The sequence below is a fragment of the Vombatus ursinus genome, unplaced genomic scaffold, assembly GCF_900497805.2.
Source record: "Vombatus ursinus unplaced genomic scaffold, bare-nosed wombat genome assembly UNPS02014818.1, whole genome shotgun sequence".
Classification (NCBI taxonomy): domain Eukaryota; kingdom Metazoa; phylum Chordata; class Mammalia; order Diprotodontia; family Vombatidae; genus Vombatus; species Vombatus ursinus.
Genome location: NW_020954596.1, coordinates 1,988,937 through 2,005,608, shown reverse-complemented (window position 1 = coordinate 2,005,608; position 16,672 = coordinate 1,988,937). Strand labels below are relative to the sequence as shown.

The 16,672-nt window shown below is 45.8% G+C and overlaps 1 protein-coding gene across 1 annotated transcript in view; it reads left to right on the top strand.

The window, feature by feature from the left end:
• Positions 1–16,672, top strand: part of CPLX1 (complexin 1) — a 100,661-nt gene that overhangs the window by 55,604 nt on the left and 28,385 nt on the right. The window contains exon 2 of the mRNA XM_027836064.1: positions 16,247–16,422. Coding sequence (XP_027691865.1) covers positions 16,247–16,422 — 176 coding nt within the window. The remainder of the gene's footprint in view (positions 1–16,246; positions 16,423–16,672) is intronic.

The following is a 16,672-nucleotide window of genomic DNA, read 5'->3' as shown; positions in this document are numbered from 1 at the left end:
GGGTTAAGTTTATCAATATTAGTCATCACACAACATGGTTGCTATTGTGTACAACGTTCTCCTAGTTCTGCTCACTTCACTCAGCTTCAGACCATACGAGTCTTTCCAGGTTTTTCTGAAGCCAGCCTGTTCATCATTTCTTATAGCACAATAGTATTCCATTACATTCATATACCACAACTTGCTCAGCCATTCCTCAGTTTCTTTATCTGTAAAATGAGCTACAGAAGAAAATGGCAAACTATTCCAGTATCTTTGCCAAGAAAACCCCAAGTGGGGTCATAGAGAGCTAGACACGACTGAAACACTGAGCATTATTATTATTATCTTTTTTTTTATTATTGCAAGCATTTATAAAGTACTTTAAGGGTTTACAAAGAGCTTTATATGTGTAGGTGCTATGCTTATCTCCCCCATTTTACAGATGAAGGAACTGAGGCTAAGAAAGGTTAAGTGACTTGCCCAGAATTATACAAACAGCTCATTAAGTGACTGAGTCAAGATTCAAACTCATGTCTTCCTGACACTAAGTCCAAGGCTTTATCCTCTGTACCCTCCTGGCTACCATGTAACACGGAAAAACACATATTTGAGAAACAACAGCTTCTAGGTGTTTCACAAACACACACACACACGAACACACACATACACATGTGCACACACATGCACACACACATACACACGTACACACACATACATACACACACACACACAGCAGAAGGGGCTGTAAAAAACAATGAATGGGAGCGTAGATTTTGAATGTGGGTCCCTCAGTTGCAAAGAGCTAGTGATGGGGAGTAAGCCACAGCAGGCTCTGCTTTATCCTGCCCGGGGGGTGCTCCTCCTTTCCTGGCTTGGTCAGCCCCCCAGGGGCCGGTTGGCAGCCTCCATCCAAGAGTTGGCTGTGTCCCCACGAGAACTGCCTTGATGAGTTCTGATTGAAAAGTTAGCTTCTCATTGGGAAGGGGAGGGGGGAGGCAGCTTCCCAGGAAAAGGAGCTCTCAGACCCTTCACACATTCAGTCAGTCAAATGTGGGGCTGTCTCCTCATTACAAAGTTTTAAAACCAGTTACGGGAGTCCTAGCTTTTCAGCCAGCCAGAAGGACAGAAGTGGCAGCGTGTAGCACACAGTCACAGACCTAAAACTGTAGGGACCTTCAAGGCAATCTAGTTCAACTCCTTCCATTTATAGATGGGGAAACGGAGGCTCAGGGAGCTTCAGTGACTGAGGTGTTCAGTATGTAACTTCGGGCTTGTTTCTGAGTGATGACTTGTGACCTTTTTTCTCCATTGCACTTCCAGAGAAGGAAGGGAGGAAACACAGAAATAAACATTTGTTAAGCACCAGCTATGTGCCAGTCACTGAGCTAAGTGCCTCATTTCATCCTCATAATAACCCTGTGAGGTAGGTGCTGTTAGTATTCTCATATTACAGATAAGGAAACTGAGGAAGCAGACAGAGGTTAAGTGATCTGCCCAGTGTTGCACAGCAAGTAAGTATCTGAGGCTGGATTTGAACTCAGGTCTTCCTGACTTCAGTGCATTATTCCCTATGCTACCTCACTGCCTAGGGAAATGGGCCCAGGGAAGTGAGGAGGCCTTCTGCCCAGCCTGAGGATACACAAAAGATATAAAAACGGGACCCACCTCTCCTTTTTCCAGTGTAGGCAGATCTGTATGTCTACCCCTGTCTCCTTGCTGCTTGTTTATCTTTCATTCTGGAAGGGGACCATGACATCGGGAAGGTGATGCTGTGACTTGCAAGTGAATTGGATTTAAGTGAGGCAGGGCTGGGCAAAGTCACCAGCCTCACTTTCTCCTCCAGAGCCATCTGGGTCCAGTGGTGAGATAATAGATCAGGATGACTGGAGATGGCTCTGCCCTGGCTTAGGTGGAAACTCGTCTGCCTCCTTATCCTACTGTTTCCAGTCACTGGTCATCTGTCTCCCTGCACTCATTCCTCAGTGATTAGCATACTCCTACCTCATCATCCTCTCCCCATCCCAATGATTCTGAATCCCCAGATGATGTTGTACAAACCCCAATCCCCACCCCTCACTACCTCACAACCCCCCTCAATCTTACCTCCCCAAATGCCCCCCCAGAAGGCTGACTTCAACCTGTCCTCTTATTGGCAGCCAGAGATTTGGGGTTAGTGTTACACAGAGGCTGCTGAAGAGTTAGGATAATAAATGTTCCTCTGTTATCCATAAATAGCTCCCCAACTGCTCTCCCCTCCCCGAGTCTCTGAACCCAGGGCAGGCCCAGCAAGGGAGGCCTCCCCAGACCTGCTGAAGAAATGCCCTACATACGGTGACGGCCCCGGCAGACGTGCTGACTTGGAAGGGTTTGTGAGCAACTTTAATGAGCGTGGTTATTTTTAAAGTTATGTTTGGGGACCAGGGATGACAGATGATCAATAATGCAGAAAGTTGCTTGGAGGCTGGGAGAGCAGAGTGTTGGAACTGTCAGGAGGTTTTGATGGGTCTAATTCTCCCTGTGGAGTTGGAGGATGGTGGAGGGTGGGAAGGAAGAGAACACTGCCTTGGCCCTCTTAATTCAGTTCTGGAAACACTTATTAAGCACCTACTGTGTGCTAAGCATTGTGGATGGGGTCAGAGGAGTAGCTGTCCCAGGTCTTGTCTTTGAAGTGGAGCCGGTCAGGAGGAGACAGAACAGAAACAGACCTAAGCTCTTACCTCAGGGACCTCACCATTTGGGGGAAATGGAATAATTCAACCAATGAAATCCCCCCCTTTTCCTAGAGAGATATGCCCAGGGGTTGGGAGGGAGCAGGAAACCCCACAGGCTCTGCCTGAAAGACTTGTTCCTTCAGGGCTAGTGCAGGATGCTATAAAGTATTTTTGTAGATGCATCAAACGTTCTGGTCCATTAACTTTAAATACGAAACACTTGAGTTCCTTTTAAAGGCATTAATTACAATATCATTCACTTCACCAAGAGTGAATCCATCTGTCTATCGCTCTAATACTTATACTTAACCCTTTGCTGGATGCTAAGGGGTCTTCATTCATTCATTTGGTAAGCATCGGGTAAGCACCTACTCTGTGCCAGAGGCCAGGAAAAATAGTCCCAGCCCTGAAAGAGCTTATATCCTATCACATGGTTATAAAGAGAGGAGAGTAGCCTGCAGGAGGGGTGGTCAAGAGTGCCAAATGCTGCAGAGGTCAAGGCAAGTGGAGTATGATCAATGAGCCCTGGATTTGGCTGGGATGAGGTCACTAGTGAGAAGAGGTCTTCTCCTCTGGTTGTGTCTTCATGACCCCATTTGGGGTTTTCTTGGCAAAGATACTGGAGTGGTTTGCCATTTCCTTCTGTAGCTCATTTTACAGATAAAGAAACTGAGGCCAACAGGATTAAGTGGCTTGCCCAGGTTCACACAGCTAGTAAATGTCTGAGGTCAGATTTGAACTCAGGTCTTCCCGACACTCTATCCACTGCTGCCAAATGCCTAGTAACTTGGATTCAGATTGCCTAAACTTGCATGAATCTTAGAAACAATCTAATCCACTCCCCTACTCCCTGTATTTTCAGAGAAGAAAAGAGAAATGATTTAAAGGATAATAGATGTAAAGGACCTTAGAGTTCATCAAGTCAAATCTCATTTTACACATGAGGTAGCTGAGGCTCAGAGAGGTGAAGTGACTTGCCTCTGGTCAAGCTACACCCGTCACTCTCTGCGCGGCTTTGTGCAGCGCGGGATTCAGGGGATCCGGGGATTCGGCAGCAGGGCTGCATTAGAGCCTATGTGTTCTGAATTTCGGTCCTGGGACTCGTTTCTTTGCCCCGTGCTGCCTGATTTCTTTTGAAAATGGATTGTCATTTGTAATGTTTACTTTTGTCTGAGTCTGTCTCTGCCGGATCGTTCTGGGTCAGCGGGTTTTCTCTCACTGGAAACAAGGCTTTGCATTTCCCCCACCACATTATCCTTTCCAAGGGCACTTGGAAATAGCTTTATTGATAAAGCGGTCAGGTAAGACTTGCAAACCTCCTTTAGGAAGTTCAGGGGGAACGTTAATCTTGTTCGATAAATGGAAAGTGAAAGTGCAGGGTGGGGCTCTGCACCTCCACGTGGTTCTGCCTGACTGAGGCGCAGGGGGTGGGTGGTATTCAGGGGGGCCTGCTGCACCAGCCAAGGGGTATTTGGAAGGGGAGAGTCCTCAGGGTGGAAGCCAGAGCCTCAGAGCCCACACTCAGGTTTTCCCTCAACTTGACTATGTGCTCTTTGCTGAAACTCACATCTGCCTCTGCACACAGGTTTTTTTTTTTGGCTAGGCAATGGGGCTCAGTGACTTGTCCAGGGTCACATAGCTAGTGAGTGTCAAGTGTCTGAGGCTGGATTTGAACTCAGGTCCTCCTGACTCCAGGGCCAGTGCTCTATCCGCTGTGCCACCTAGCTGCCCCTATGCAGTAAGTTCTTAGTAAATGTTTAACAAATGAATGCATGTGTGTTTCCCAGTGAGGTTTCTTCATTTTCAGGGCTCCCAGTTTGGCATCCCACGAGCTGTCTTCCACCTTTCTTGCTTTTGTCTTTATCAAATGAGATATTTGTAAAGTGTGTGGCACAATGTCTAGCACATAGTAGGTGCTTAATTAATGCTTATTCCTTTTCCTCTCTCCCCTTTTCCTTTCTTCATCAGTTCTGTGAGTCAAATAGGGCAGACACTACCACCAAGGAATTCTGAAAGACAGACACCAAATAACCAGTTAGAGAAGACACTAGCAAGGGTGGGGAACCTGTGGCCTCCAGGCCACCTATGGCCCTCTAGGTCCTCAAGTGCAGCCCTTTGCCTGAATTCAAACTTCACTGAACAAAGTCAGCCATAGGGCTGTACTTGAGGACCTAGAGGGCCACGGGTGGCCTGGAGGCCACAGGTTCCCCACCCCTGCTAGATATATAGCTGGAGTTGCCAAGAAACTTGCAGTGTCAGTAAGAGCCAAGGGAGAAATCTGTGTCTGGGGTAGGCAGGGCTAGCTTCCTGGAGGAGGTGGGAGAACCTGGAGTGTGTATATTGAGTTCCTCATCCTGTCTGAACCTCCCAACCTTTCCGTATTTATCCCTGGAGAGGTAGGAGTCTTCCTAATAAGAAGCAATCTAGGGGCAGCTAGGTGGCACAGTGGATAGAACACCAGCCCAACACCAGTTGGGAGGGTCTGAGTTCAAATTTGACCTTAGATACTTACTAGCTGGGTGACCCTGGGCAAGTCATTTAACCCCAACTGCCTGAAGAAGAAGAAGAAGAATCTAGACTTCATCTTCTTGATACAGGACCTCCCATTTGCATGTGTCTGGATGCAGTTCTCCAGGAAGTGTGTTGACCACAGTTAGTCAGAGGAAGGCCAGCATGGGAGGAAGCCTGATTGACCCTTCTAGCCTAATCGGTGGTGGCGGGTAAGATAATTGTTGGTGAGGGAGGCAGATACTCAGACGGTATGTGGTAAGGGCTGGAATTTCATTCATTATGCAAAAGGTTTTCACAAATTACTTGAAGCTCATTGAAGCTTAGACATGAGTCAGACATGACTCAGTGGAATAGGGACTTGGAAAGTGAATTTCTGGGGAAATAGAGGCTAGGACAAGGCGTAAGGTCCCGGAGGAAGAGATGAGCAGGGACCAAGGGATAACTTCAGTGAGGGAAGAAATAAGAACTCCCGGCTTCTGGAAAATTGTTTCCATTCTGGAGTGCCACCTTGAAGGAAGGATACTGAGCTGCTAAAGAATGCCCCAAAAAGGGTGATGGGGATAACATGGGCACTGGGCACTGTGCCTTGTGAGAAGCTGAAGAAACTGGTTTTATTTAGGAGGAAGAAAAGGAGGCAACCCAATGACCTTCCAAGAGCCCTGGACACGAGTTACTCTGTTAAACTACCTGAAGGACTGCAGGGGGAAAGAGGGATTCAATTGTTCTTCTTGGTGCCAGAGGGTAGAATTGGGTGGAAGTTTCAGAAAGGCCCAGGTTGACCTGACACAAGAAAAAGATTACTGACACTTGAGCTATCCTCAAGTGAAATGGACTGCCTAGCAGGGAATGAGTTCCCCATCCCCATCCCCATCCCCATCCCCATCCCCATCCAAGGCTCCAACCAGAAGCTAGGTGACTACTCATTAGGCGGGCTATAAAGGAGAGCCCTACAAGATGTAGGTGACTTAGTAAAATGTGGAGGTGCCCTAGGTCATCAATATTATTCTTACAATAATATCATTACAAGGAGACACCATTAAATTTCTAAATTTTGAGGAGAGAGCAGGGAAGGGGTCTCCACTGGATCCTGGCCAAATCTAATGGTATTTTTTTAGGCCTCTTCTTTTACTAGCTACTAAATTTGATATTGCCAACAACTGGATCTTTCCAAAATACTTACCAATCTCAGCTTAAGTGACCCTGTGTTCTCCGGGTCTTCTCTTGCCACTGAGAGATACCTCCTCTATCTCCTTCATGGAAAGAACACTAGCTTTGGAGTCAGAAAATTTGGATTCTATGACCAGTTCTGCCAACCAACCTCACTGTGTGACTTTGGGCAAGTCACTTTCCCCTCCTATGACCTCAGGTGTTCTCCTAAGCACATGTTCTATGGTCAGAGTGTTTATAGTAGTGTTATTTTTCAATGTAAAAAAAAAAGATTTCTGCTGCAGAAAATCATGAAAAATTTATGATGAGGTTTTTAGTTGACAGCATTCATCAGTGTGAGAGAAAGGTACAAGAAGGAAGCTGAACCCAGAAAGCAAAGCTTTGTTGGGACACCAGGTGTCTGGGAGGGAAGTTTTTTTTTTTTTTGCAAACATTCATTAGGCACCTGCTCTGTGCAGAGCCCAGGGAGATACAAAGACAATTAATACAGAACCTTGGTTTCCGGGAGCTCCCAGTCTAACAGGGGAAAATAATCAGGTGGGTTAGGCATGGGTGCTCTGATTTAAATTCCAGAACACTGGGAGGGAGTGACTCACATAGAGTCTTACAAACCTAGAGATGTTTATGGAATGTTATGTAGGAACAGAACAGCCCTGAGGTCTATTCCACAGAGCACTGAAGGATCTGCTCCCAATCAGTAAAGCCTGCCCCAGGCCTCCGTATCTTTCGAACTGAGATGTACCACATATGCCGGTAGTCAAAGGTGCATAACAGCAAAAGGACATCATCCCAAATGAGCCAAGCCGCTATTCATCATTGCCTGTCCCTATGTCTTCCTAGAGGAAGAAGCATTCACAGGGACATCAACCAATACAAATCACTTGTTTTTTAAATGACATTTTTTTCAGCAAGCTTTTATTTCCTTTTCTTCCTTCTCTACTAGTGGGATGGCGGGGGTGAGGGCAGGGAGAAAGGGGGACACTGCTTGTAACAAGTTTGCATAGTCAAACAAGACAAATTCCCAGTTGGCCATGTCCAAAAATGTATTTCTCATCTTGTACCTTGAGTCCATCCTTTCTTTGTCAGGAAGTGAATAGTATACTTTATTATCACTCCTCCAGAATCATGGTTGGTCATTGTGTTTACCAGAATTCTTAAGGCTTTCTAAGTTTTTCATCTCTACAGGATTGTTGCTATAGTATAAATTGCTCCTTTGGTTCTACTCACTTCACTCTGCATCAGTTCATACATGTCTTCTCAGGTTTCTCTGAAATGATCCCTTTCATCATTTCTTACGGGACAATAATATTCTATTAGATTCATATATCATAATTTGTTCATCCATTCCCCAATTGCTGGGTAAACCCCCCTTAATTTCTAGTTCTTTGCCACCACAAAAGAGCTGCTATACCTATTTGTATATGTGTATGTGTATGTGTGTATACATACACACACTCATATATATACATATATTTGTATACATACATACATACACATATATGTTGGTTCTTCTCCTCTTTCTTTGATGTCATTGGAGATATTCCAGATCACTTGTTGACTTGGCAATGGTCAAGTTTCCAAAGGGCTCCTACCTCAAGCTTCACCCCCAAGCCAGTCCCACATTAGACCTCTATCCAACATGTGCAAAGATTCCTAAGCCAATAGTAAGAGATGGATTCCCTCCTCTACTTCATTCGAGGTGGTTACGTGGGTACATTAATCAACTAATTTTGGTATTACTAACTTACAGGATATGAGGTCTATCTAAAGGGAAACAACATATATCATATATACAAATATACATCATATGAGCTATCGTTCCAAATGAGGGCCCACTGATAACTTCTTGGCCAGGAGTGAGTGCTAATAAATCTCCCCCAACCTGAGTAAGTGATTTCTCTCTCCTGACAGTCTTGCATAGTAATCTCGGAAGGGGACCCACAATTCAGGAGCTGGAGAGTAGTGGGGAACTACCTGTCTTATAAGGGCATAGAGGAGACTGGTTCCAGAAATAGAAATCTAAGCAGAAAATGAAAGCTTTATGTAGCATTTACCTGTCACATAGAAGGTAAATTGAGTCAGTAGAAGATTTGGGCTTCCAAATCAGTTCACAAGCCTACAATTGCTGCCCCACCCAGACAAGGGCACAAATAACTATAATAATAATAATGGTAATATCAATACTACTAATAAATTATAGATAGCTAGAATTTATATAGCACTTACTATGTGCCAAGCACTGTGTAACTCTTTACAAATATTCTCATTTGATCCTCACAACAACCCTGGGAGGTAGGTGTTGTAATTATACTCATTTTACGGTTGAGGAAACTGAGGCAGACTGAGGTTAGGTGACTTGTCTAGGGTTACACAGTGAGTACAAACTAAGAGTATAAGAAAAGTGAGAACAAAGTGTTGCTTGAGACCTGTTAAGGGCCCCTGAAGCCCAGACATAATTGATTTCTGATCTACGTGGAAATGCTACCCAATACATCTGGGAGAATATAGCATTATGGTCAAATAAGTCAACAATAAGTGCATTTATTAAGCACCTGTTGGGTGCTAAATCTGACCATGTGCTACACTACAGGGTACTTAGAATTAAGCTCATGAACTAGTTCTTAAAGAACCCTTGTAGTAGATGCTCAGGAAATACTGATGAAATGAACACATAGACAGCTCTGTGAGTCTAACCCAGACTGTGAGCTCCCTAAGCAAAGGGCTTCTGTCTTCTTCCCCTGTCTTGTCCACACTCATGGTACAGGTCTGCTCCATTTCTAGCTCCATCCAGAATCAACCCTTCAAGGTCATTACTATCTTCTATTCCTCCCCTCTTCTCCACATCCAATGATTTGCCAAAAATTATTCTAGACTAGTACCGCCTTGGGCTTGAGACAATCTTTCCCCACTCCACCCAACCCTTGCCAAGCAGAGAAAGAATTCAGGACTGCTAGAGAATCAGTGCTCCTCCATTCATGTACTCTACAGTCCATATGACTCACAGTACCAGAATAATAGCTAATAATAATAATGACAATAGCTAACATTCATCCAGCACTGATGATGTGCCAGGCGCTATGCTCAGTGCTTCACAATCATTATCTCATTTAATTTAGTATGGGACGAGGCCCAAGTTCAGCCTTCACAGCATAGCTCTGGGCCTCATTGTTCTCCAGTTCCAGCTTCTGAAGCTCCCAGCTGACTTCAGGAACTCATCACTTTGCTTCAGGAACTCTGCTTTTCCACCCGGCATCTGAGACCTCAATTGCTGCCATCTGCTTCCTTTTTCTCAGGGAAGGGCTATAGCTTTTCCAGTGAGAGAGTCAGATCCCACATATCCCAGGACCAGTCAACAGAGTTCAGCTGCCTATAGACTGTCGGTGGTTTAGCTTAGGCAAATCATCCTGAAGAGATTTCTGTAGCTGACTTAGTAACGTCTTCTATTTTTTTCATGGAGTCTAAGCATTGGGTCTCAGTGCCTCACCTTTGTGTCCAGTTACCTTTGCTCCTGGGAGCCATTTCCTCATGGGCGGCTCTTTCTAGAATACTCACTAGAGAGTCAGGAGAACTCCATTCTAGTTCCAACCCTGCTCCCATTAATTAGCCTTCTCGGTACCCCAGTTTCCCCATCTGCAAAATGGGGATTATAGTCCCTGCGCTGCTTGGTTCAGTATCTACTGAGACCCTTGCTAGGTGTGAGAGTGCTTCAAGAAGCCAAAAGCCCAGCACAGATGTGTGGAGTTATATCTAGTAATTACTTACTCATGGTCCAGATGTCACCATTGAACTCATGGTCTTATCACTTGTGGCTATAGTAAATATCACCAGTCCAGAATTGGGAAGTCTCTGCAGATTCAGAGCCTCTAGGCTGAGTTCGCCTCTGCAGTGGAGACGCATGGTTGCCCACATAGCTGGGATACGTTTCTATCTCTGACTTTCATAATACCCGTTCCCAAGGTGGGGATGGGGTGGGGTGGAGTGGGGAGGGAATTTCTCTTAACAGGTATGTACGAGACATTCAGTAACCCTTCCTTCAGGGTTCTGGCAGCCTAGGTAGCAAAGCTCCATCTCTTCCATTTGCCTGGCACCAAGTGTTGGGTAGGCCAATTACTTTCAAAGGACACGTGGGTAATTGGGGAGTTAAAAAAGGCTGTCGGCGGAGTATTCTAAGCAAACCTGGCTGGGTGCTGCCTTTTTGAGTCTCTACCACACAGTATTAGCATTTGAAAGACCTCTCCATACTGGGGGGTTGGAGCTGGCATCACCCCAATGCTGCTGCCTAGAGACCAAATAGAACATTAAGATTCTGATGCCAAGAAAATGTTTTCAAGACATTAGGGTTTCTGTTATTTTCTGTGTTTACTAATTCTAGCTCCCCAGTGACTTCTCCAGTACCATGCGGTTCAATGTGAGCTCAGGAATGATGGATGGTGGTGGCTTTTTGTGCTGAAGACACAAGAAAACTTGAAGAAGGAATCTTTGTAATAGCCTAGGAAAAGCTGACTCCTTGAAAGGAGATGGGATCATAGAATTTCAAGCTGGAAGGGACCTCACAGAGCTTTTCATTTTTACAAATAAGAAAGTTGAGGCCCAGAGAGAAGTGAAATGCCCAAGGTCACCTAGAGAGCCAGTATTTATTGACTGCAGGATCTAGGAAGCCCTGAACCTCCATAGCAACACAGGGATCAATGGCTCCTGGGCTCCAGGCCCAGTCTGCAAACTTCCTGGGCATGATTCCAGGTGTCCCAGGGGCCAACCAGAGCTCATACCGCATCTCGAAAACTCAGAGACAGCCCTGTGTCTGGTGAAAACAAAACTCTCCTGAGGAACAGCCAAGAGGTCAGAGACAGAATAGAAACCAGGCAGGTGGTGAATCAGGGGGAGGAAAGAGCCTCGAGCTGGGGTGTGGGGAACCTGGGTTCTCTGCGTAGTCAACAACTTGTGATAATGCCTTGGGAAACTCTCTTTTCTTCTCTGAGCCCCTGTTTCTTCAACTATAAAATGTGGAAGTTGACCTAGAACCGTGGGGTTCTTCACCTTGTTTGGGTAATGGACCTTTTGGGTGTTCTGGTGAAGCCTATGAACCCGTCCTCAGAGCAATGTTTTCAAAAGCACCAAAAACAAAGGAAACCAGTTGTAATGAAACACAGTAATCAAAAAAATATTTTCAAAATGAGTTCACGGTTTATTAATCATAATAACTAGCATTATGTAGCACTCTATAAGTAATATCTCATTTGATTATAACAACAGCCCTAGGAGGGAAGGTGATATTATTGTCTCTATTTTACAGCTGAGCACACTGAGGCAGACAGAAGTTAAGAGACTTGCCATAGTAATTGTCTGAAGTGGGATCTGAGCTCAGATCTTCCTGACTCCAGGTCTACTGCTCTAGCCACTGCACCACCCAGCTGCCTCTGGCTAAGAGCCCCTGATCTTGATGAGTGCTTTTAGCTCTTTTTAGTATTAGAAGTACGTGCACGGATGGGTTCGGCCAGGCCCGAAGCAAAAAGTATAGCATCTCTCAGTTGTAGACTATTATCTTGTGGTCCTGCCTCCCACTGGCCTTGTCTAACATGACTCTGTGTTGCCTCTGCCATCTCCAGGCATGTCTTGCAAACAATGTGAAAGAGATACGGAGTTCTTAGTGGAAACAGCCTTCTAACCAATCTCCCTGGCTCCAGTCTCTTCTGTTCTAATTCATCTTACACGTGCTGTGTATAAATAGTCTTAGGACTAGAGCACTCTGATCTCATCAATCTCCTACTCAAAAATTCTCTGGGGTTCCCCATCATTCCTCATTGTCTACTAAATTAAAATAGAAATTCTTTACCTACCCTGGCATTCAAAGCCTTCTATAAGCTGGCTCAAATCTACTCTTTAGCTTTATCTCATACTAATACCGCCCCCATCCCCTTCATGTATGTACTCTACATTCTAGCCAGTCTAGCCTAATCCCACACTGCAATTTCTTGCTCCTGAGCCCTTGACCACAACAGTTACCTCTACTCGGCATGCTATCCCTCTCATTTGCCCTTATTGAAATCTTAACTATCTTTAGAAATTCTAGATCAAATGGCTTCATTTTTTCAACCTTTTCCCTGATACACCCCAATTAGAAATGAGCTCTCTTTCCTGTAAGCCACCATATCAATTCGTCAGACCCTCTCTTACCAGACCTGGTAAGTACTAAAGCCAGAATCATGGTGTCTTAGTCATTCAGGAAGTGGGGTATTGGGGCTTAAAACAGAATTTTGAGGTTGGTTCAGGGACAGAAAACCGTGTCAATGCAGGATCAGAAACCACAGGCGGTGAAGTGGGTAGGCGGATCCCAGGTGAATAAACACATACAGTCTGGTACAAGCAGCAACTTCAAAGTGAGTGGGGTGGGGAGCTAACTGTTATGGAATTAGTGGGATTTGTGCCTAGGAATGTCAGCTGGGCCACTTAATGTAGTAGCAATGGGGCTGAACTTTTGATCAGGGGACTTGAACCCCAATCAATTCCAGCTTATACACTTATTGCCTATGGGATGGTGGACAAGTTGAATCTATGTGATGGGGTGGATAGAGTACTGGACTTGGGGCCAGAAAGACCTGGATTCAAATCCTGCATTAGGTGCTTACTAGCCCTGTGACCCTCGGTGAGTAGTTTCTTTAAATTAAATTTTATTTTATTTTCAGGACTGTATTTTCTTCTCCTCCCTCTCCCCCCACGTCCCCGTTGAGAAAACAAGAAAAACAAAACCTATTATAACCAGCAGTTAAGCAAACCAAATTCTTGCATTGGCTATGCCCCCCCCCAATTTAATTGTCTCCATCTGTACTATGAATCCATCACCACCCACCTCTCTATTTGGAGGTGAATCGCATGTTTCATCATAAATAGGCATGTCATTAACCTCTCTGAGAATGTTTCCTCTGGAAAACGTGGCTAATAATAGCACATTATCCTACGATGAATGCTATTGTGAGTATCAAATGAAGAAATGTATATAAATTACTTTGCAACACTTAAAGCAACATATAAATTCAGGCTACAATTATTAAGTCTGTAAGCCTCAGTTTCCTCATCTGTGCTATAAGAGGATTAGATTAGATATTTTCCAAGGCCCCTTTGAACTCTAAATCCGATTATTTTCTGATCTCTTTCAGTCTGCCCAAACGTGTTGCTGTTGGGCATATATCCACCTGCTCCTTCTCTGTCTACTTCCCAGGCTGTTAGCTTCTTGAAGGGGGGTTGGGTGGGGTCTGGGTCTATTTTTCCTCTGACTTCCCTAATCTGAGAATTGCTTGACTATGGGGCCTGAATCCTTTCCTTCTCCCACCTCCCCCCATGTGGGGCCAAACTCAGAGTTTGGCCTGTGGGGGGGCTCAGTAAAGATGTGCTGAATGACTGAGACTGGGATTGATCCTTCATCCTTTCTCCTCTGTATATCCATTAGATTATAAGCTCCTTGAGGGTAGGGAATGTCTTTTGCCCCTTTTTGTATCCCTGGGACTTGGCATGGTGCCTGGTGCATAATAAGCGCTTGATAAATGTTTATGGAATTGAATTAGTTCAAGTAATCAAGAACTTACCTGACCTGGGCCTCCCGTTCATAGCCATTCATTCACACAATAAGCATTTGCATGGGGCCCAATACTTTATTAAACCAAGGGGAGGCAGAAATAAACCAGATCTGGCTCTTGCCATCAGAAAGCTGCCAGTCTAGTAAGGGAAAGAAGGTCATCCTGACCCTATCCACTTTATTCTGCATGTCTGTTCTTCTTATCAGGGCAGAATGGGACACAGATCATGAGGGAGGTTCAGACAAGGTGCTATTGGGGGTTCAGAGTCAAGACAGTTTGATTCCTATTGTGGGGTTTGAGGAAGGCTTCATGGAAGAGGTGGCATTTGATCCTGGCCTTCAAGAGCATGGTGGTCCAGGATGGGCAGCTAGGTGGTGCAGTGGATAGAGCACCAGGCCTGGAGTCAGGAAGACCTGAGTTCAAATCCAGACTCAGACACTTAGTAGCTATGTGACCCTGGGCAAGTCATTTAACCGTGTTTGTCTCTGTAAAATGAGCTGGAGAAGAAAGTGGCAAACCACTCCAGTATCTTTGCCAAGAAGACACCAAATGGGTTCACAAAGGGTTGGACATCACTGAACAACAACGACAGAATTTCAACAAATCAGGTTGGGGAATGGACATTCCAATCGGAGGCAAGAGCACAAACAAAAGCATAAGACCGAGAGATCACAGAGTGTCATTGGGGAACAGAAAGTCATCCAGATTTATTGAAATATAAAGAGTGTTAAGGGGAGCAGTAGGAGAGAATGTTACCTGGCTCGATGATTGGACAGCCTTCAAGGCTAAGCTGAGGACTTGGACTTTGTCCTGTGGGCGATGGGGAACCAAGGTTTCTGAGAGTACAAGTCAACAAGCATTTATTAAGCTCTTACTGTGTACCAGACACCGTGCTAAGCTCTGAACAACAGAGCTCATCAATGACTTGTCTCTCATCGAGTCCCCTCTTGCTGGGGTAGCTATAGGCAGTTGTCCAGCTCTGGGAATCTGGCTGGTTTATTCCGGGCCCTAGGGATCCAGATCTGCCTCTATAACTCTGAGGGGAAGGATTTTCTACATCCCCCAACTTTGGGCGCTGGGGGTAGATTCCTCCAGACCTCCCTATTCCCAGGCAGGGGATTTTCTGAGCCAAGAGGCTGGGCTGGGTCTTGGCTGAGCCTTGGAGAGGGTGTAATTACCCGACTACAAGGAGGGCGTTGAGGGCGGCTTGCAAGGGGCCTGTGAATCAGCTGCTCATTGGAAAAGTGGTGGCTGGCAAAGTCAGGGCAGGAGTGAGGACTCTGGCACCAGCCCCTGCAGCCCCATCCTCCACCCCCACCAGGCACAGCTTCCAGAGTCCTGAGACTAGGGCTCAGGCCTGGCCCAGTCTACCCTGTGCCCACTAAGCCACTGAGCTAGAAGCTGAACGGTATCCACTCCTGGGCTACCTATCATTCCCAGTCCAGTTCTCCCTGCTTCTCCCAAAACACAGATGTATCCAGTGAGAGAAATACACACAGATAAATATACTAAGTCACAAACACATATTTTCACACACTTCCCCTGGCCCCTTAGAGATATGTAATCATACCCACCAATACACAGATCCTCAGCCTGGCATGAGGGTAGGCAGAGGCAAGAGGGGTAGAGTAAGCAAGTAGTATTGGTATACCAAGGATAGAGGAAGAGGGACAGGAAACAATCCATTATTGGACAGTGTGGTACAGTAGAGAGAACACTGGATTTGAAGTCTGAGAACTTGGGTCTTGCCAACTACTACCTATAGGACCTTGGGTGAGGTCATATGTTCTCTGGGCCCCCAGTTGCCTTGTCTGTAAAAAATGAGGGAATTGGACTATATCAGGGGTTCTTAACCTGTGGCTCATGGATAGATTTCAGGGGGATCCATGAACCTGAATGGGGAAAAAAATTACGTTTTTATTTCTTCCTTTGTAATCAATCCTATGTATTTTATTTTATGAATTTATAAACATGATTCTGAGAAGTGGTCCATTACCAGACTGCCAAAGGTTTCCATGACCCAAACAAGGCTAGAGGACCTTTAAAGTCTTTCTGACTCTAATTGATTATCCTGGGATCTCGACCAGGCTTAGCAGGTGGAGCCAGGATGGGACTGTCATTAGAAGCCTAGGTTAGCAGTAGGTGCTGGGACCTGCCTGAGATCTGTTGGTCACCAGTGGGAGTGATGTAGCCTCCTGCATTGATGTATGCTCACACTCACCATGAACATGCACTCATATTTGTGCTCACTTATACACTGAGCCCCTACTAAGCCATGCTAATGACTCTGCTACTTGTCCCCAGGGGCCACCAAGGACATGGGGAAGATGCTCGGTGGAGATGAAGAGAAAGACCCTGATGCAGCCAAGAAAGAGGAGGAACGCCAGGAAGCCCTTCGGCAGGAAGAGGAGGAGAGGAAAGCCAAGTATGCCAAAATGGAGGCCGAGCGGGAGGTCATGAGACAAGGGATCCGTGATAAGGTGAGAGGGGCTAGGCGTCTCCTGCCCCAGACAGCTGGGCCCCAGCCCTGCCCTGGCTAGCCTGCGAAGATCTTGGGGGGCAATGAGGAGGAGAGGGTCTAATGGTATGGGTTCAGGTAGGATCTTGGCCTCATCTGGCCGAGCAGCCCCGCAGCCTAGCCCTTTGGGTACACGCGCTCAGGAAAAGAGGGTCCTAAAGACCAATCACAAGATGTAGCTTAGCCAGAAAGCCAGAACAAATGTCACCATC